Source organism: Oncorhynchus tshawytscha, linkage group LG09, assembly GCF_018296145.1.
Source record: "Oncorhynchus tshawytscha isolate Ot180627B linkage group LG09, Otsh_v2.0, whole genome shotgun sequence".
Taxonomy (NCBI): Eukaryota; Metazoa; Chordata; class Actinopteri; order Salmoniformes; family Salmonidae; genus Oncorhynchus; species Oncorhynchus tshawytscha.
In genome coordinates, this window is record NC_056437.1 from 81,775,864 (window position 1) to 81,798,369 (window position 22,506).

At 46.8% G+C, this 22,506-nt stretch overlaps 1 protein-coding gene across 3 annotated transcripts in view; it reads left to right on the forward strand.

The window, feature by feature from the left end:
• The window catches only part of LOC112258871 (E3 ubiquitin-protein ligase SMURF2), a 64,263-nt gene that overhangs the window by 29,436 nt on the left and 12,321 nt on the right, over positions 1–22,506 (forward strand). Inside the window, exons 2-12 of one of the 3 annotated variants that reach the window (XM_024433505.2) lie at positions 4,881–4,919; positions 6,447–6,555; positions 12,300–12,433; positions 14,588–14,653; positions 15,347–15,431; positions 15,927–16,010; positions 16,903–17,117; positions 18,303–18,387; positions 18,930–19,094; positions 19,615–19,773; positions 19,924–19,977. In XM_024433505.2, the coding sequence (XP_024289273.2) occupies positions 4,881–4,919; positions 6,447–6,555; positions 12,300–12,433; positions 14,588–14,653; positions 15,347–15,431; positions 15,927–16,010; positions 16,903–17,117; positions 18,303–18,387; positions 18,930–19,094; positions 19,615–19,773; positions 19,924–19,977 (1,195 nt within the window). Of the gene's footprint in view, positions 1–4,880; positions 4,920–6,446; positions 6,556–6,961; positions 7,027–12,299; positions 12,434–14,587; positions 14,654–15,346; positions 15,432–15,926; positions 16,011–16,902; positions 17,118–18,302; positions 18,388–18,929; positions 19,095–19,614; positions 19,774–19,923; positions 19,978–22,506 lie in introns of those variants that run through there. The other 2 variants (XM_024433507.2, XM_024433506.2) reach the window with 2 other exon arrangements.

Genomic DNA, 22,506 nt, shown 5'->3' on the forward strand with positions numbered 1-22,506 from the left:
ACAAACTTCTACAGATGCACAATCGAGAGCATCCTGTCGGGCTGTATCACCGCCTGGTACGGCAACTGCTCCGCCCACAACCATAAGGCTCTCCAGAGGGTAGTGAGGTCTGCACAACGCATCACCGGGGGCAAACTACCTGCCCTCCAGGAAACCTACACCACCCGATGTCACAGGAAGGCCATAAAGATCACCAAGGACAACAACCACCCGAGCCACTGCCTGTTCACCCTGCTATCATCCAGAAGGCGAGGTCAGTACAGGTGCATCAAAGCTGGGACCGAGAGACTGAAAAGCAGCTTCTATCTCAAGGCCATCAGACTGTTAAACAGCCACCACTAACATTGAGTGGCTAATGCCAACACACTGACTCAACTCCAGCCACTTTAATAATGGGAATTGATGCGAAATGATGTAAAATATATCACTAGCCACTTTAAACAATGCTACCTAATATAATGTTTACATACCCGACATTATTCATCTCATACGTATACGTATATACTGTACTCTATATCATCTACTGCATCTTTATGTAATACATGTATCACTAGCCACTTTAACTATGCCACTTTGTTTACATACTCATCTCATATGTATATACTGTACTCAATACCATCTACTGTATCTTGCCTATGTCGCTCTGTACCATCACTCATTCATATATCTTTATGTACATATTCTTTATCCCCTTACACTTGTGTCTATAAGGTAGTAGTTTTGGAATTGTTAGCTAGATTACTTGTTGGTTATTACTGCATTGTCGGAACTAGAAGCACAAGCATTTCGCTACACTCGCATTAACATCTGCTAACCATGTGTATGTGACAAATAACATTTGATTTGATTTGATATATAGCAAGCGGCAACAGTGAGTTGAGTGAGACTTGTTTCTGGAAAGGTTCATTTTTAGAAGTAGAAGCTCGAATTGTTTGGGTACAGACTTGAATAGTAATACAGAACTCTGCAGGCTATCTTTGCAGTAGATTGCAACACCGCCCCCTTTGGCAGTTCTATCTTGGCAGAAAATGTTATAGTTGACGATGGAGATTTCAGGGTTTTTGGTGGTTTTCCTAAGCCAGGATTCAGACACGGCTAAGACATCCGGGTTGGCAGAGTGTGCTAAAGCAGTGAGTAAAACAAACTTAGGGAGTAGGCTTCTAATGTTAACATGCATGAAACCAAGGCTTTTACGGTTAAAGAAGTCAACAAATGAGAGCACCTGGGGAGTGGGGCTAGGCACTGCAGGACCTGGATTAACCTCTACATCACCAGAGGAACAGAGAAGTAGGATAAGGGTACGGCTAAATGCTATACGAACTGGCCGTCTAGCACATTCGGAACAGAGAGTAAAAGGAGCAGGTTTCTGGGCACGATAGCATAGATTCAAGGCATAGTGTACAGACTAGAGGTTGACCAATTAATCGGAATGGCCGATTAATCAGGGCCGATTTCAAGTTTTCACAACAATCGGAAATTTGTATTTTAGGACACCGATTTGGCCGATAATTATATTTTTATTTTATGTTAAAAAGAATTACACCTTCGTTTAACTAGGCAAGTCAGTTAAGAACACGTTCTTATTTTCAATGACTGCCTAGGAACGGTGGGTTAACTGCCTTGTTCAGGGGCAGAACAAGAGATTTGTACTTTGTCAGCTCGGGGATTCAATCTTGCAACCTTACAGTTAACTAACGTTAGTCCAACGCTCTAACTACCTGCCTTTCATTGCACTCCACAAGGAGCCTACCTGTTACGCGAATGCAGTAAGAAGCCAAGGTAAGTTGCTAGCTAGCATTAAACTTATCTTATAAAAAACAATCAATCAATCATAATGACTAGTTAACTACTCATGGTTGTTGATATTACTAGTTTATCTAGCGTGTCCTGCGTTGCATATAATCGATGCGGTGCGCATTCGCGGAAAAAGGACTGTCGTTGCTCCAATGTGTACCTAACCATAAACATCGATGCCTTTCTTAAAATCAATACACAGAAGTATATATTTTTAAACCTGCATATTTAGCTAAAAGAAATCCAGGTTAGCAGGCAATATTAACCAGGTGAAATTGTGTCACTTCTCTTGCGTTCATTGCACACAGAGTCAGGGTATATGCGATAATAATAAACATTTTGTTTTCGAAATTATAGTTTCCGGATTCGACCATATTAATGACCAAAGGCTCGTATTTCTGTGTGTTATTATGTTATAATTAAGTCTATGATTTGATATTTGATAGAGCAGTCTGACTGAGCGATGGTAGGCAGCAGCAGGCTCGTAAGCATTCATTCAAACAGCACTTTTGTGCGTTTTGCCAGCAGCTCTTCACTGTGCTTCAAGCATTGCGCTGTTTATGACTTCAAGCCTATCAACTCCCGAGATTCGGCTGGTGTAACCGATGCGAAATGGCTAGCTAGTTAGCGGGGTGCGCGCTAATTGCGTTTCAAACGTCACTCGCTCTGAGACTTGGAGTAATTGTTCCCCTTGCTCTGCAAGGGCCACAGCTTTTGTGGAGCGATGGGTAACGATGCTTCGAGGGTGGCTGTTGTCGATGTGTTCCTCGTTCGAGCCCAGGTAGGAGCGAGGAGAGGGACGGAAGCTATACTGTTACACTGGCAATACTAAAGTGCCTATAAGAACATCCAATAGTCAAAGGTATATGGAATACAAATGGTATAGAGAGAAATTGTCCTATAAATACTATATTAACTACAACCTAAAACCTCTTACCGTGGAATATTGAAGTCTCATGTTAAAAGGAACCACCAGCTTTCATATGTTCTCATGTTCTGAGCAAGGAACTTAAACATTAGCTTTCTTACATGGCACATATTGCACTTTTACTTTCTTCTCCAACACTTTGTTTTTGTTTTATTTAAACCAAATTGAACATGTTTCATTATTTATTTGAGGCTAAATTGATTTTATTGATGTATTATATTAAGTTAAAATAAGGGTTCATTCAGTATTGTTGTTATTGTCATTATTACAAATAAATAAAAATAGCCGATTTAATCGTTATCGGCTATTTTTGGTCCTCCAGTAATCAGTATCGGCGTTGAAAAATTATAATCGGTCGACCTCTAGTACAGATAAAGGTAAGGTCGGATGTGAGTACATTGGAGGTAAACCTAGGCATTGAGTAATGATGAGATATATATATATATATATATATATATATATAGTCTCTAGATACGTTTAAACCAGGTGATGTCATCGCATCGCATGTAGGAGGCGGAACAACATGGTTGGTTAAGGAATATTGAGCAGGGCTAGAGGCTCTACAGTGAAATAAGCCAGTAATCACTATCCAGGACAGTAATGAACGAGGCATATTCATATTAGAGAGAGGCATGCGTAGCCAAGTGAACATATGGGTCCAGTGAGTGGTTGGGCTGACTGGGGACACAGCAATTCAGACAGTTAGCAGGCCGATGCTAACAAGCTAACAGTTATTAGGCCGGGGCTAAACAAGCTAGCAGTTAGCAAACCAGGGCAGGCAAGCTAGCAGTTAGCAAACCGGGGCAGGCAAGCTAGCAGTTAGCAAACCGGGGCGGGCAAGCTAGCAGTTAGCAGACCGGGGCAGGCAAGCTAGCAGTTAGCAGACCAGGGCAGGCAAGCTAGCAATTAGCAGGGGATAGCAGTTAGCAGACCGGGGCAGGCAAGCTAGCAGTTAGCAGACCGAGGCAGGCAAGCTAGCAGTTAGCAGGCTGGGGCAGGCAAGCTAGCCTTTGGGGGACGTTGCGATGGGGGTAAGTCTGTTTTTGCCTCTTCGTGCGGTGACGTCGATAGACCAGTCGTGGAGTTAGTAGGGTTCCAAGTAGCTGTAGGTAGCTAGCAGGTTAGCAGAATGGGCCTTCAGCGGGCGTCGCGCCTGAGGGGCCTGTTGGAATCCTCGGGCAGATTATGTCGGTATTCCAGTCGTAGAGGATCGGCGGGGTTCCGTGCCCCGTACGGGCAGTAGAAGGGGTCTGGATATTGTAGCCCAGGAGTGGGCTTCGGTGGTAGCACAGGAGCCCTGACCGGGCTAGCTTCAGGCTAATTGATGCTTGCTCCGTGATGGAAATGCTAGCCAGGAGTTGTCACCCGGGATTGCGGTTAGCTAGTTGCGAAGATCCAGATGAAAATGTTCAAGAGTTTGCGGCAGGAATCCAGGGATATGGAGAGAAATAGGTCCGTTATCCTCTGGTTTGAGTCACGTTGTTCGAACTGGCGATAGCTTTCCGAGCTAAAGGTTAGCTGATGACCGCTAGCAATGGTTTGCTAATTGATAGCTGGTAGGTGGTTAGTTAGCTGACTAGCTTCAGTTGAGGGGTTCCAGATCCAAAGTAAATAGAAATACTCTAGAAAAAAGCAGATCCACGCCACATTGGGTGAGGCGGGTTGCAGGAGAGTATTTAGAAGTTGAGGTTTAGGAAAATATTTTTAAAAGATATGCGAAGAAAAATATGTAAAAAGATATATACAAGGGACACGACAGGACGAAGACAAAGACGTCTGACTGCTACGCCATCTTGGAAATGACTTATGATCAGTACACACACTCAAATGTGGAGATATAGGGTCTAGCACAATCCAGTCTGGCTAAAGATATATGTTCATGTGTTTTCTTTATCACCTAAAAGTCACATTACTTGTCTTACATTACACATTATAAAATAAATGCTCTTGCTGCTTATGTAATGTAGCCAGGGTTATCCATATCCAAGATGGAGCGCTTTTCGATTCAGTTCCCTGAGCAGCAGTGTATCACTTCAGCCCTGCATAACCTCTCTCCCTTGGCAGTGATGTAACCACACGATCACAACAGCCTGTCAGTGTGTAATATGTCTATCGGCAACGATTAAAAATAACACCTCATTCTCCTCTTCTCTTTCAGTCCTCTGTGCCAAAAACCTGGTGAAGAAAGATTTCTTTCGTAAGTAACCCAGTGAAAGCTGTGTTTCTGATCCTCGACTCCATGTTAAATGGCTTTATAGTTTCATAGTCAGGGGGCTTGAGGGCTTTGATGTCTGCAGTGTGAGATATGTATCCCCCGTGAGAAATGTGAAATGTGGGTCAGTTTGAGCTGATAAAAGAGGACCTGCTGCCAGCTGCTAGAGTTCCCTACCAGCAGAACGCCATGCTAACACACTTAACCAATCACTACACTACACCATCAACGAGGAAAGGGATAGTAGCCTGTAATGTTACTACTGATATGTTTGTGGGGAGAAAGATGAGCTCACCACGTCACAATGATGTAGCTTGTTATCAATATTAGCCAATAAAACTACTAATAAAACTAGGACTATTTTATTCCCTTTGTTTCATTCACATTTCATGCATTGAGTCACACAGGTCTGAAATATCTCTTAAGGATCGGACCCTTTTTTTCAATTTCGCCTAAAATGACATACCCAAATCTAACTGCCTGAAGCAAGGATATGCATATTCTTAAACACTTTGAAGTTTGTGTAAATGTGATATGAATGTAGGAGAATATAACACATTAGATCTGGTAAAAGATCATCATCCCCATCTTTGAAATGCAAGAGAAGTTTCACAATGTATTTTTCCAGGTTAGGCGCAATTTCAGTGTATGTGCAAATGTTTTGACTGATCCAACGAACCATTGCATTTCTGTTCAAAATTATGTATTAAGTCTGCCCAAATGTGCCTAATTGGGGAAATTCTGTGAAGGTTAAATATGGGATATCAATAAAACTTTATACTGACATTTAAAGCTAGTCCATTTCAGAGTGAAACAGCACAACATTCCAGTGTGTGCTAGGTGTCCATAGTGGCCCCAGTGTTTGGGTGTGTTTGGGTCAGGCTGTCATGGAGAGGGAGTGTGTTAAGGTCCCTGACTCAGGTGGTTTCTCTGGTGCTCATTCCTCCCTTTCCAGCACTCAGGGGCCGAGTAAACACTCACTCAGTCAGGGCCTGGGTGGAGAGAACTCTGCCTTGTGTGGCAGCAACGCAGACTTGTCTCTGTGGGATAGTGTGTTTATGTATACGGAGAGATGTATTTCTAAGTTCAGTTTTGTTTTGTTTGTGTGGGCCTGCATGGCATATGTGTGTGTGTGTCCGTGAGCTTGTGTGTCCACCACACCCAGGCTATGTGCAGGTAAATGTCATCCAACAGGTCGCTCAGGTCTGTCTATTAGTGTCAATATCATGTCCACCCGTATCTCTAGATATCAGTCACTCGGCTCAGGTTCAGTCACACTATCAGATTCACACATCAGCCATTCCTAGACTGTCATAGAATGTTATTCATCAAAAGTAGTTTTCTTCAGATGACCTCTTTTCCCCCTTTCAGAAACCGGATAGTCTCACTTCCATCTGCATGATGAAATCATCAAATAATGATGGAGTGATGCCTGTAACATTTTCTCCTAGTACAGTATGTCCTTGGCCAGGCCAGTGTGCTGAGTGTGTGTGTGTGTGTGTTTCCCTGTAGGCCTCCCTGATCCCTTTGCCAAAGTGGTGGTGGACGGCTCAGGACAATGTCACTCCACAGACACCGTGAAGAACACCCTCGACCCCAAGTGGAACCAGCACTACGACCTGTGAGTCCCCTCATCACTCAACTAACATAATGGATAGTGCAGAGCTTGCGCTTGACATACCATTCATATAAAAGCAGCTGTGACTAGATGTGAAACCGTGTATCTAACAGAAACCTTACCTTAACCTGCTGATTTAGTAATGAACCAGCATTCTGCTGAACTGCGGCCCCTCTCTATAACTATCACAAGTGCCCTCTATGCTATATCTACACCAGTGGAGGCTGCTGAGGGTAGGACAGCACATAATAATGGCTGGAACAGCGCGATTGGAATGGCTTCAAAGACATGGAATTTATGCGTTTGATATATTTGATACCATTCCACCATTCCACTCCAGCCATTACCATGAGCCCGTCCTCCCCAATTAAGGCCCCACCTGTGATCTAAGCATTCCCTCACCCAACTCCAATGTGCCAAGTGGACATTAGGGATGTGTCACACATTGATTCTGCATGATCTGAATGCCTTACAGTAAGCTGTGTTTATGTCTGTCCTCTCACTTATCTGTAGGCCAGCAATGACAACTCCACTGGGGTAGTTAACGTGAAAAAGAAAAACATTTAAATAGAACCGTGGGGAGGGAAACTAATCTCAGAAGCCTTTTACCTTTTGGGCAGATATGTGCATGTCTTGTTGCACCCATGTAGCTTTTCCCAAGGACTGCTTGTCTTGTGAAAACAACCTGGAAAAAGAGGGGGGGAGTGAAAGTTTCCAGTATTTATCCAGGCGTCACGCGTAGGTAACAGAAAGAGGAAGCACATGTCTCCGTTTGTTTGGTTGCTCAGGATACCAGACCCTCTCCCAACATGGCTGTTTAATTAGCTGTTCATGTCCTGTTTGACAGGAGGGAAACACTGCCCTCAGTCTGTCAGTCCCACTGTGGAGGAGAGAGAGTGCTGGACACGGTGATGGATGGGAGGACATCGACCTGTGTGCTCCCAAGACGGAGCCAAACGCACGCACACACACCTCTCCAGTTTTTTTTATCACCTGGAACCTGCCTGTGTTTCTTCCTGTTAATGACTATGTTAAACCTTTAGGTGCCTTCCCTCTGTGTGTCAGGGTTAAGGATTACTACTCCATGCTAAGGCACATGGACTCTCCTCAGTGTGTGAAGTCTAATTGACTGAGGGTAGCTGAGCACACTCACACATATTCAAATGGTGTTTGAAACACCTGGTGCTCACGCTCAGCAGAGCCAGAAAAGCCTTTGCTTAATTGGCACTGAAGCTTTTTTCCATTGGTGTTATGTGCACAGCGTGAGGAAGTGTATGTGCTCATGGCAACATTGACACGTCAGGGCCTCCTCAGTGGTGCTGTCAGTGGTCTGACCAACAGACTGGCCTGTGACTGCTGACCCCAGCCAGCATTGTTGCGGAAGTGGCCTGTATGCCAAGGATAGCAGACTGTATCTCGTTGGCAAACTGCCTCCTCGACTCCTATCCAGCCCAGTTAAAGTATGTGGAGCAGACAGACTGGACTGTAATACAGCTCTGTAGCCCTATTAGAGACAAACCAGGGGACAAACCTATCAGTTTCTTGTTCAGCACGCTTCAAACTACATTTATACTGTCACGCCCTGGCCATAGAGAGGCTTTTATTCTCTATTTTGGGTAGGCCAAGGTGTGACAACGGTGGGCATTATAGTTTCTTTATTTCTATGTTTTCTGTTTCTATGTTTTGGCCGGGTATGGTTCTCAATCGGACAGCTGTCAATCGTTGTCTCTGATTGGGAATCATACTTAGGCAGCCTTTTTTCCTTTGTATTTGGTGGGTAGTTATCTTTGTTAGTGGCACTACAGCCCTAGTAAGCTTCACAATCGTTTCTTGTTGGCGACATTTACATAAATAAAGGAACGCGGCACCTTGGTCCAGTCATTTCCACGACGACGGGCGTGACATATACTAAGAAGTATAATATGTCAAATAAAATTGTATTTGTCACATGCTTCGAAAGCAACAGGTGTAGACTAACAGTGAAATGCTTACTTACGGGCCCTTCCCAACAACGCCGAGAGAAAGAAAATAGAGAAATAATAGACAAGTAAAACACGTAATAATAAATACACAATGCGTAACGATAACTTGGCTATATACATTGGGTACCAGTACCAAGTCGTTGTGCAGGGGTACGAAGTATTTGAGGTAGATATGTACATAGGTATACAGTGACTAGGCAACAGGATAGATAATAAACAGTAACAGCAGCGTAAGTGATGAGTCAAAAGAGTTAGTGCAAAAAGGCTCAATGCAGGTAGTCTAGGTTAGTTGGTTAACTATTTGTCTTGGGGGTAGAAGCTGTTCAGGGTCATGTTGGTTCCAGACTTTGTTCATCGTTACCGCTTGCCGTGCAGTAGCAAAGAGTCTATGACTAGGGCGACTGGAGTCTTTGACAATTTTGAAGGCCTGCCCGTGACTGGCAACTGCTTGGCATCCGACCGCAATGTGCTGCAGGGGGTAGTGCGACCGGCACACTACATCACTGGGGCCGAGTTCCTTGGCGTCCAGGTCCTGGATGGCGCCTTGCAGTCAGATGCCAAGCGGTGGTGCAGCTGTATCCTGTTGAGGATCTGAGGGCCCATGCCAAATCTTTTCAGCCTCCTGAGTGGGAAGAGATGTTGTCGTGCCTTCACGACTGTGTTGGTGTGTGTAGACTAGAGGTCGACCGATTAATCGCAATGGCCGATTTAATTAGGGCCGATTTCAAGTTTTCATAACAATCAGAAATCGGTATTTTGGGGTGCCGATTTGCCAATCTTTTTATTTATTTGTTGTATATTTTTTTATACCTTTTATTTAACTAGGCAAGTTAAGAACACATTCTTATTTTCAATGACGGCCTAGGAACGGTGGGTTAACTGCCTCGTTCAGGGGCAGAACGACAGATTTTCACCTTGTCAGCTCGGGGATCCAATCTTGCAGCCTTACAGTTAACTAGTCCAACGCAATAATGACCTGCCTCTCTCTCGTTGCACTCCACAAGGAGACTGCCTGTTACGCGAATGCAGTAAGCCAAGGTAAGTTGCTAGCTAGCATTAAACTTATCTTATAAAAAACAATCAATCATAATCACTAGTTAACTACACATGGTTGATGATATTACTAGATATTATCTAGCGTGTCCTGCGTTGCATATAATCTGACTGAGCATGCAAGCATACAAGTATCGTAAGTATCTGACTGAGCGGTGGTAGGCAGAAGCAGGCGCATAAACATTAATTCAAACAGCACTTTCGTTCGTTTTGATAGCAGCTCTTCGTTGTGCGTCAAGCATTGCGCTGTTTATGACTTCAAGCCTATCAACTCCCGAGATGAGGCTCGTGTAACCAAAGTGAAATGGCTAGCTAGTTAGCGCGCGCTAATTGACGTTGTGTTGCTGGTTCGAGCCCAGGGAGGAGCGAGGAGAGGGACGGAAGCTATACTGTTACACTGGCAATACTAAAGTGCCGATAAGAACATCCAATAGTCAAAGGTTAATGATATACAAATGGTATAAAGAGAAATAGTCCTATCATTCCTATAATAACTACAACCTAAAACTTCTTACCTGGGAATATTGAAGACTCATGTTAAAAGGAACCACCAGCTTTCATGTGTTCACATGTTCTGAGCAAGGAACTGAAACATTAGTTTTCTTACATAGCACATATTGCACTTTTACTTTCTTCTCCAACACTTTGTTTTTGCATTATTTAAACCAAATTGAACATGTTTCATTATTTACTTGAGGCTAAATTGATTTTATTGATGTATTATATTAAGTCAAAGTAAGTGTTCATTCAGTATTGTTGTAATTGTCATTATTACAAATACTTTTTTTTAAATCGGCCGATTAATTTTCGGTCCTCCAATAATCGGTATCGGTATCGGCGTTGAAAAATCTTAATCGGTCGACTTCTAGTGTAGACCATGATAATTTCACCACTCCACTACAGTCCCGTGGATGTGGATGGGGGCATGTACAGGAGGGGACTAAGCACACACCCCGTGTTGAAGGTCAGCGTGGTGGATGTGTTGTTGCCTACCCCCATCACCTGGGGGTGGCCCGTCGGGAAGTCCAGGATCCAGTTGCAAAGGGAGGTGTTCAGTACTAGGGTCCTTAGCTTAGTAATAAACTTGGAGGGCACTATGGTGTTAAATGCTGAGCTATAGTCAATGAACTGTATGCATGGTTCAGTGTTGCTTGCCTCGACGCGAGCATAGAAGGCATTTGTATCGTCTGGAAAGGCTCACGTCACTAGGCAGCTCGTGGCTGGGTTTCCCTTTGTACCCCTTGATAGTTTGCAAGCCCTGCCGCATCCAACGAGCGTCAGAGCAGTTGTAGTAGGATTCAATCTCAGTCTTGTATTGGCAAATTTCCTGTTTAATGGCACGTTGGAGGTTGTAGCAGAATTTCTTATAAGTGTCCGGAATACTGTCCTGCTCATTGAAACCGGCAGCTTTAGCCTTTTATTGGATGAATCGCATAGCATATTACAGCCTGTGCTAGCAAAACAGTGCTGTAGCTTAGCATCTGCTTCGTCAGACCACTTCCGTATTGTGCACATCACTGATATATATATAATTAATCTCCTATAACTTCATAGATACAAATATTGGGATGAAAAGACACGTGCACAATGTTGTGGTCCCATAGCCTGGCCCAGGCCCTTGTTCCTCTCTGTCCCATCTCTGCTGCTATGGGGACTGGGGGAACAGGTGGCGGTAGTGTCCCCAGGGCCCAGCTGGTCCTATCCTGCCTGCTGAGGAAGTGTGACAGCCTGGCCTGCCTAGCACCAACTGCCATACAATATGCCATATACTGTACCTCAACCAACCAGAGACATAACATAGAGATGGCCTAAGAGGAGAAACTCTTATCTTATTACAAGTAATCATATTATCTGAGAGTTTGGTATGTTTGGCATGTGTATAGTGTATGTAAACATACTGTATCTTGTTTTGAAAAGCTTAATCCAATGTCTAGTCTACTGCCCTTATTATTTGATACAATAATCATATCCAGATCTGTGTTGGATGTAATAATTCCCCCCTACAAATCTGTCCTGCATTCTAATGCTCTCAGATAGCACCCCAGACAGGCATTTGGCTTCCACTCAAAATGTCCAGACATCTTACTCACAGCCCCATTGTTTCACATCCCTTTAGTTTCTGTAAGCAGCATGGTAATTATAGTGGGATGCAGTCTGCTAACTGTATGGATGATTAGTTTTACACTGAGGAAGGGTACTGGGCTGAACAGATGTGCCACGTCAGGTTCACGTAGTGTGAGTTTAATACCCAGGCCTCGACTGACACACACAGAGTGATAACAGAGGCAGTCAGGGAGTAATGTCATGGTTCAACTGTTCACTCTCTCCTTCTTTTCCTCACTTACACTATCCCTCTTTCTATCCCTCTTTCAGCCTCTCCTCCTTCTCTTTCATTTCTCTCTCCCTCTGGGTGATTTTGGGTCGAAGGGCTGTCTTTGGATGATTTATGACTCACAGGATCTGTCTGTGTTCGCCCGTCTCGTACCCAGACTCTCGCACATTCACAGACGTCGGGTGGAAAATCCCTCTCAGACACCTGACTGTGTACTTGTGGGGACGCAGCCCGCGGTGACAGACAGCCCCGAGCGGATGTGTGCCTCCCCAGCGGGGACATCCAGGCAAAGACTGGCCTATTGGAACAGTGCATTCACACAGGCTTTAGTAACATCTACAGTACATTGGATGTGACTGGTCTCTCTCTTCTCTCCTCAGATATATTGGCAAGTCTGACTCCATCACCATCAGCGTGTGGAACCACAAGAAGATCCATAAGAAGCAGGGGGCTGGCTTCCTGGGCTGTGTACGCCTTCTATCCAATGCCATCAACCGCCTCAAAGACACCGGCTGTAAGGGCTACCTGATTGAATTAGTGTGCGTGTGTGTGTATTTAATGCTGTGAGGTAATGTCTGTCTAGTTAAAAATTGTCTGTCCCACAAACGGAGTCACAGGCTAGCGGAGTCACAGGCTAGCGGAGTCACAGGCTAGCGGAGTCACAGGCTAATAATCCCCTTCTCCTGTCACAGTGACACATTGAGCTGTACCCTCACAAATGCGCACACTCTCTCCCTATTCCTGACAGGGCACAGACCAGGTTGTGAGAGGGGTCACATTCTGCAGTGCCAGAACAGGAAAAGACAATCAGCATCAGCCCACAATCACTGTAAACATGTCATGTCAGAAGCAAATGGCTAAATGAGATTGAGGCTTGGTGCTCCAAGCCAACGCAGCAGTGGCAGCCAGGCAGGGACCCAGTGATGGCTTTACCAAAGGGCCTCCCCCTCACACTGTATGTATACTATGCTGATAGGCCTGCTATGGTCTTGTAGACGGAAAAAGGACAAAATCCCACTGCTTTTCCTAGAAGCCCCTGACACTTGTTTTCCTGGAAAACCCGAACCCTGTGCCTCAGCTGTGAGTAGTTTGCCTCTGCATTTCCTCTCATTCCCCCCTCCTCACACCCTCCACACATGTGCCACAGTGACTAACCTCCGTTTATCTCGGTTGGCAAATCTAGACATCTGGTCATTTTACTCAGACATGCATAATTGTACAGCTATTTAAATGTAAGCATAGATTTGTTATGTCCCTCGGTTGTGGTCTTATTCAAGTGTATGTTGTTCCACTGTGTCCTGTCCACAGGCGTTTTAGGGGGCTTTGGGTTTGTGTGTGCACGCTCATTGCCCCAGTCTTGTAATGGTTTGACCGACCATGTTTTGGTCCCTGTTTAGTCTAGACGCACATCCTGAGCTGATCTGCATGACACTCAGACAACAGTGAACAGATAGTGGCATTTCTCATGTCTGCAGGCAACGTGGTATTCCTGACATTTCTTTGGCCCTTTTTTTTACTTTGTTTTTCAGCCTGGGCTGAGAACGTAGACAAAGAGTTTCCAGACATTGGCAGGGGTTCATGTACATGTTCAGTCTGGGTGGAATAGTGCCGGCTTTGTGCAGAGATTTGTCAAATGTTTGACCTCTGTAGTGAACTGCAGGCTGCTCGGTACCGATGCTCAGTGATTTTTTTACGGTCCATGGCCACTCTACCGACCATCTGTTCCAGGACATATCCCATACCTAGCCTCCAAGGGAGGGGGGGAGAGGAACAGTACATATCCCATACCCAGCCTCCAAGGGAGGGGGGAGAGGAACAGTACATATCCCATACCCAGCCTCCAAGGGAGGGGGAGAGGACCAGTACATATCCCATACCCAGCCTCCAAGGGGGGTGGAGGACCAGTACATATCCCATACCCAGCCTCCAAGGGAGGGGGAGAGGAACAGTACATATCCCATACCCAGCCTCCAGGGGAGGGGGAGAGGAACAGTACATATCCCATACCCAGCCTCCAAGGGAGGGGGGAGAGGAACAGTACATATCCCATACCCAGCCTCCAAGGGACGGGGGAGAGGAACAGTACATATCCCATAGCCAGCCTCCAAGGGAGGGGGGAGAGGAACAGTACATATCCCATACCCAGCCTCCAAGGGAGGGGGGAGAGGAATTCACTGTGGGTGATGTAAATGATACAGAGCAAAGGCACTTGTCTGCGGGGACAAAAACCCTCCCAACACATGCTAGTTTACATGTCTCTCAGACAGTGATCGATCCCCCTTTCCTCTCTCTCCTCCCTCCTTCCCCTCTCTCCCCCCGCTCTCCTCCTTCCCCTCTCTCCCCCGCTCTCCTCCTTCCCCTCTCTCTCCCCCGCTCTCCTCCTTCCCCTCTCTCTCCCCGCTCTCCTCCTTCCCCTCTCTCTCCCCGCTCTCCTCCTTCCCCTCTCTCCCCCCCGCTCTCCTCCTTCCCCTCTCTCCCCCGCTCTCCTCCTTCCCCTCTCTCTCCCTGCTCTCCTCCTTCCCCTCTCTCCCTGCTCTCCTCCTTCCCCTCTCTCTCCCTGCTCTCCTCCTTCCCCTCTCTCCCTGCTCTCCTCCTTCCCCTCTCTCTCCCTGCTCTCCTCCTTTCCCTCTCTCCCCCCGCTCTCCTCCTTCCCCTCTCTCCTCCACAGATCAGAGATTGGACATGAACAAGCTGGGCCTCAATGACAGTGACACAGTGAGGGGTCAGATAGTGGGTGAGTACAGCGGTGACCAGCAGGCCACACAGACTTTCACCACACACTCATGTACATTCACGTAACACTGTTATGTACCTGAAGTGTTACCACTCCATTATTAGAACCTCAGGCTAACCACAGTGGTTTTTAAAATGCTGATAAGACCTCACTAGACCACCACGCATAGAAAGAGAACTAGGAAAGAGAACAAGAAACCCTCCCAACACCATGTAGGCTCCCTCCAGTAACCTGAGCCTGCTGGGTGACTTATTTTCCCAGTGATTCGTTGGTGTGTAAAGCGCTGAGCACTGGTCCTGAGCGTGCCGTGCCTCTGACACCAGGCTTGATGAGCGCCTCACTCTGACTTCAGACGGCCCGCACTTCCATCTGCACCACAGGGCCTGGTGACAGACAGTCACAGCACCACTGACCCACCAACATGGGCACTGAACAGCCTGGGTGGTAGCAGAGAGGACAGGGTTAGCTAGCTACAGTAGACATAGAGTCTAGCATTGATACGTGCCCTCCACTCACTTCTTCGGTCCTTTCCTGAACTGGGATTCGGGACTGGTCAGGCCACTTGCATTACAGCAATACACAGTTTTAAAATAGTTCCGTTTTAATATCTGGTATGAGAGGACATGAACAGAGTGAGATTCTACCACCTAGTCATTCTCCTATGTGTATCTGAATGTGTCTGTGTGTCCAAAGTGAGCCTGCAGTCCAGAGACAGGATAGGCACAGGAGGCCCAGTGGTGGACTGCAGCCGTCTGTTTGACAATGACCTGCCAGATGGGTGAGTACCATACCCACCAACACACCACAACTCCATTTAACATTTGTCCGTACTGGACAGTGGACCCACTATCACCACATCATACCCTCACAGCAGGGCCAGTCTGAGCCTATCATAACCACACTGCCTCACAACCAAAAGTGTTCCAGACAGCATGTGGTGTGGTGTCCCAGACTCCAATCTAAGTAGCCAGAGGCTCTGCTGTTCAGACACTTCACCAGCTTAGCACGACTGACCTCAGCACTGAGCCAATGATGTTGGCTGGGGTTAGGGAGTCTAGTCTGGGGTTGGTGTGTGCCAGAGGAATTGGGTGAGCAGATGGGAGACTGCGTCCTATTAGCTAGCAAGAAGCTCTGTGGGGAATATCTGGGTCATGTTTAGTAGGGGGGGAATGTTTTGAAACAGAGTGAAACAGAAGGTACTACCTGAACTTGGTTGCCCTCCATGTCCACTCACTGCTTTGTACGTGTGTGTGTTTGTATCTACTGCATCCAGCTGGGAGGAGCGGAGGACTGCGTCTGGCCGAATCCAGTACTTGAACCACATCACACGCACCACACAGTGGGAGAGGCCTACAAGGTGAGTCAGCCTGGCCTCCAAGTCTTGATGTAACTTAGTAAATGTAAATCTGTGACACTCAAATTAGTATGATAGGTTTGGTATGATGACATAAGACATAAGGTTACTGAAGCCAAAACACTGAAGGAGGGAGGTTGGTCGGGTAGGATGGGTGGGCGTATATAGCGAATGTCTAGCAACCCGAACTTTAGCATTTTTGCTAATTAGTAACTTCTTAGCATATTAGCTCATCCTAACCTTAATTCTTAACTCCTAGCCTAGCTAACATTAGCCGCCTAGCTTAACATATCATACCTATTGAAAATTCTTAACATATTGTACAAATTGCAATTTGTAACATCATACGAATTGTAATTCGTAACATATACTATATGGAGGGAGACCAGTTTACATTTACTATGTTATGTCTGTCCCTGAGTCCAGGCTGAGTGAGTACACAGTCTTACCCACTACCCAGCCTCAAACCCATGGCATGAGGCATGAGTCCCCAAGACCTAGACAGCATTGAATTTGTATTAGGAGACACTGCAGACTATTGAACGGGGCCCTAAGACTCTTGTTGCTCCACAGACTCTCTCTCTCTTTGCTCCCTTATCAGCTCCCTTCCTGTTACTCTGCTCTGCTCTAGGCTGGCCTCAGGCCCCTTACTCAATACTGCTCTGTGTGTGTGTGTGTGCCTGTGTCTATGTCTCTGCCTCACTGACCTCATGATGCTTAAGAAAGCAGGAGCAAGCCAATGTCTAGCCCTAGCATCTAAGCGTATTACAAGCACAGCTAGATATGAAATATGAATAGACACGGGCCTGATTTGAACAAACCTACCATGAAGGATATATTATAACCCACCCTCCCTGTCTGACTGTGATCTCCTCCTGTTCCCTGTCTCTCCCAGGCCTGCATCGGAGTACTCCAGCCCGGGCCGGCCTCTCAGCTGCATCGTGGATGAGAACATGCCCATCCTGAGCACCAACGGGGCCACGCCCACCATTCCGTGTGTCCCGTCCAGCGACCAGCGGGCCCAGGAGAGACGCGTCCGCTCCCAGAGACACAGGAACTACATGAGCAGGACACACCTCCACACACCCCCAGACCTGCCCGAGGGATACGGTTAGTGGAAAGAGGATTCTAACACACTATATGGACACACCGGACATACACCAACATACACACAATCACACTATAGGACGGCCACTTCGGTTCCCACAGCCAGACTAGACTGGAGCATTCTGTATTATGAACATCCTCTATGAGAGACGTCTCCTTCTGTTTTAAGACCGGTGTCGTCATTGCAATGCCTCAGTGTTAACTGCCTCCCTCCTCCTCTCTTCAGCCCAACGCTCAGCTGAATCATCCTGCTAATCTGTGTCCCTATTCAGTCCCAACAGCACAGCCACCATGACTCTGCAGCGCAGCATAAGCAGCCTGACAGGCCCCATTTTAAAGAACTAATTGAATCGATCTAGAAGTTAAAGTCTGCCGGCTGCCGCTCACTCCTCCCCCTCCTCTCTCCTTCCTCACATGCAGCCCATAGGCGGCTGCTTGATATTCAGACACTGTGTAGTCTTGCTGAGGATTTAGGAGTCCTGGCAAGAGGAGTAAATGACAGCAGCCCAGCCCAGCTCTTCAAGATTAGAAGGGTGCTGTCTCTTTTTGGGCCAGCTCCTCTGAACCGCTGTCAGCAGCCCCAGTGGCGGGCCAAGAAGTGTCACTCTGTGTCGAATGCATTGGGTGCATCGGTGCTCGGCGGGGTGAGGGGGGTTATGTACACGTATGGTAGAGAGGCAGGGAGGTGGGTCCTAAGGAATGCCAGAGAAGAGCTTCCAAGCTCATGGAAATATCTCTGTCAAGCTGTGATGAATGAGCTCACCAACACACAGACTACTATCTTCTCCCCCTGTCAGCCCCGCAACTGGGACGCAAACTGACTCAATCCCTGCTTTTATCTCCATTTGTGTGATCTCTCTTACGCTTCCACACACACTCGGATCAAGATACGCACACGCACATTGACGCACCAATAACAATCCTCACGGTGGAACAAATGTATAACTAACAGCTTTATTTTCCTTATCATCCACTCACATCTCTCACTCTCTCACTCATCTCCCACTCACTCACTCATCTCTCTCACTCATCTCTCACCCTCTTACTCATCTCTCACTCATCTCTCACTCATCTCTCATTCATCCCTCTCTCTCACTCATCTCTCACATGTGTGTACTTGTCTGTAACCATTGCTCTGTACCTCTTATACCTGTATGAGTAGCCATGCTATTGTTCCCCCCCTTACAGAGCAGAGGACCACACAGCAGGGCCAGGTCTACTTCCTCCACACCCAGACAGGAGTCAGCACATGGCACGACCCTCGAGTGCCCAGGTATACCCACCACCACTGTCTGAACACACAGTGCCCAGGTATACCCACCACCACTATCTGAACACACAGTGCCCAGGTATACCCACCACCACTGTCTGAACACACAGTGCCCAGGTATACCCACCACCACTGTCTGAACACACAGTGCCCAGGTATACCCACCACCACTGTCTGAACACACAGTGCCCAGATGGTCTGGGATGCTGTAATGTAGTTTCATGCAGGTTTGGGTGAGGCTGTTGATATACACCATCACCTACCCCCACCTATGTTTCTTTCATGGGATGGACAATCAGTGGCTAGCTCTCCTCAGGCTTGTCCGGACCCTTCTGTAAATATGCTGCTGGTTACATGCTGACAAGCTACGATAGAGGGCTGGTGTCACAGTCCTTTGTCACTCAGTTGGTAGAGCATGGTGCTTGCAATGGCAGGATAGTGGGTTCGATTCCCGGGACCACCTGTATGTAAAATGTATACACTCATGACTTTAAGCCGCTTTGGATAAAAGAGTCCACTAAATGGCATGTAAATGTAAACCACAGGGATCTGAGAGGATTCACAGCAGACACCTCTGGCACGCCCTCTGCCTCCATGCTCTCAGCACACAGCCTTCAGCCCTACTGTACATGTGGCTCAGAGACGCCACTCACTCAGGCATGTGTGTTTCATGGATTACCACAGGCCCAGAGGAGAACACACATCAACACGTAAGTCTACTGGGAACAGAGTCAATAGAAAGAAAGTCAGTGATTGAAAAATACCTAGATGTTGCCGTTCTCTTGCCCCCGTGGAAATACGTGTGATAGATGCCGTTTTTCTTGCACTTGATGCTATCCTCTTGGTCACGCCACACCCTGGTTGTGTGTGCAGCAGATGCTGGGCTGCCAAGCTCCCAGTGCTGAGAGGCTTGGTCATTTGGCTGGGCCTCAGTCCGATAACTCACTACCGCTGAAGTGGAGCTGCTGTCATTTCTTAGTTGCTCTCCACAGACAGCTAAAGGAGTCCAGCTGATTGCATGGCAGCAATAAGTAATTTAGACGGGAAGAAGAAGAATGGAATAAAAGTGGTGTCATTTTGGAATCTTTTCTCGCCTCTTTGTTTCCCAGTTACCGTCAGCCTTGAGGTCTGCTTCATTCCCTGACTTTGTTTGGTCTTAAGTCTCATTCTTTGATTATTTTTATTTTCTGCCCTTCACCTCTGACTGTGTTGGGGATTTGTGCTTCCCAGAGACCTGAGTAATGTAAACTGTGAGGAGCTGGGCCCACTGCCCCCTGGCTGGGAGATCAGGAACACAGCCACCGGCCGGGTCTACTTTGTGGACCACAACAACCGCACCACGCAGTTCACAGACCCGCGCCTCTCCGCCAACCTGCATCTAGTCCTTAAGTGAGTATCGGGTTATACCAGCGCCACAAATTAAACATGGTCCAGAGCCTCATAACAGCCCAGATTAAATGAGAAGTAGTTGAGGGAGAACTGTACTGTATGACTGGCTGGCAGTGTGGCTGTGTAACTGTGGTGTTTTGTGTTCTGCAGCCCAAGCCCCAATGGTTCCCGCAGCGGCATCGAAATTCAGAACAGTCCGATCAGGTGAGGCCCTCTATTTCCCCCCTCTATTCCATGGCCAACCTCTATTTCTCTAACACTTGGTTCTGGAGAAACAGAACAGACTGCACACAGACAGACACACACAGATACACACACAGACATATTGACTCCCCCACACAGGATGTTTTACAGGGGAGTCCAGTGCCAAGGTGTGTTAAACACCTGTTGGGGTTCAGCTATCAGAGCAGCCTTTCTCCTGTGCACACACTCCCACACACAACCTCACCCATCCAGACACACACACACACTGCACGCACAAGGCTGCATTCCACCGCCCGGCAGCGGTTTTGATCATGCAGGGGTTTTAGCACACAATCCGTCACAAAGCTTGTTTTGGCTCAACATCAGATAGCAATGTGGAAACCAAGACTGATGTGTCTGTGGCTGAGGAGCGTCTTACGTCAAGGAAAAGGAGCATAAATTTGATGTCCGAGTCAATGAATGAATTGTGTGTGCGTGAAAGTGTGTTTTGGTGTGTGTGTGCTGGTGCGTGCCTGTGTGTGCGCTGGTGCGTGCCTGTGTGTGCAGTGTTCGTCAGTGCATGCGCTTCAAAACTTTTCCTCGCAGCTGTTCAAACACGGCCCATGTAACGATAGCTGCAGCATTACCCACAGTGCAGTGTAAAGGTGGAGCAGAGTACAGGCGGCTTCGGAGGGCCTCCTCCGTCTGACCTCATTCCTGCTCCGTGCCGGGAGAGGCGGAATGCTCAGATGAAAAGATCTGGTGTTGTTTTCCCCTGTTCTGACAGATCAAAGAACTTGTTTGGGACTTTGGTGCTTTTTCTGCGCTCCTCTGAAAGTCATATAAAATCCCAGGCTGGCACGCCATGTATGTTTGTAATGCAGGAATCTTGTCTTAAGCACAATAATGTCCAGATGTGTGAAAAGCAGTGCACAGTGTTTCTTCTCTTTAAAAAGCACTGATCCGATTATTATTTCACTTTAAAGTTGGGAATTAGAGTTTTCTAGGTTATTGATGTCTTTGTTTAAGAGGAATAATTGTATTGAAATGGAAGGTGTTTAAGCTGAGCCAAGAGCGTGTCTGTGGCCATTAGAATGATGTACGATGAGCCCTGGGTCCAACCACATACCTTCCCTGGGTTCTGCTTTAAAGGGAGAAACCCTTGGCTTTGTCTTGGAGAACCTAAGGCTGGATTTACACATGCAGCCCAATTCAGATTTTTTTTCCCACTAGTTGCTAGTTTGACTAATCACATCAGATCTTTTTCAGAGCTGATCTGATTGGTCAAAAGACCAATGAATGAAAAAAATATCAGAATTAGGGTGCCTGTGTTAACGCAGCCGACAGGATCTCTAGGTGTGCACTAATGTAACACACATTGGATGGTGGCTCAGAGGTTTGGAGTGTGCAGTCTGCTGGTTAGCAGAGGGCTCATGGGCCTGAGCCAGTCTGACTGGATCATCCTATCTGAGAATACCTTCTCTGATTTTGTCCCCTCGCGGACCTCTGTGGAGCAGAGAAGCTGGACTCTGGCTGAGACGAGTGACATTCCAACCAGCGACAAAACTCTGGAAAAGAAATCAGAAGGCCGGCGTGGTTTTCCATCAAGACATCTGCCTTTTATCAAGGAAAACGATTTCAGAAATTCTCACCCCTCATGCTGTCATCCCAAGAAAATGTTTGATATATACGTGTCCTTCAAGGTTATAGTTTATTACCCCTTTTATTTGCTAAAGACATTGCCTCAGCGGGCCACAATACGTTTTTGGTTAGACTCACCCTGTGATGTTGCAATCTCCTGACTCTAAGCCTGGTCACTGGACAATAGGTAACAAAATCCTTGTTGGGCCTCAGATCTTCCCTCTGAACTCTGGCATGAACACTCAGAGGATCAGTTCCCAGGGGTCTAGTGTTCTCTAGCTTTACACTGAGTTCACTGTATTACTGTCTGAGCTTCAGCAGGTAACACACCACGCCATCTTACTCTCTTAAAACAAGTTAGAAAAAGAGAGAATGCGCACTAGGCTGTGTGTGTGTGTGTGTGTGTGTGTGTGTGGCGGGGCAGGAATGTTTGATTTATGAGTGAAACTGGAGGGAGTGCTGCTCTGTGGCTCGGTACCTCCCCTCTCCCTGTCTGAGTCTTCCTCTCTGTTTGGGTGCTGTCCGGAGGCAGCCCTTCCTACCTCCATCCTCCCCAACTTTCCCTCGCTCCCTCTAAGTTTAGTCTGCAGGAAATAAAGGGATTGAGGAGGAGGACTGGAGTGCCCTATGGGGCCCTGCTGCTCTCCGGGATCGCAGGAAGTGGCCAGCTCAGCTCAGCTAGACGAGGCCAAAGACAGTGGGAGTCTAGAGCAGTCAGTCCTTAGAATAAGCTGTCACTGTGTATTATGGTGTGTGGATATAAAGATCAGGATGGCTGCTACATGACTGTCTATTACTCCTGCTCAGTGTATGACCCTCCAAACTAATCTTTTTGAGAGCTAGCATTGTGTATTTGCCATATTTGATTACATTTTTACTTAATAAAAGGTTGTCTGGTTTTGTATAGTA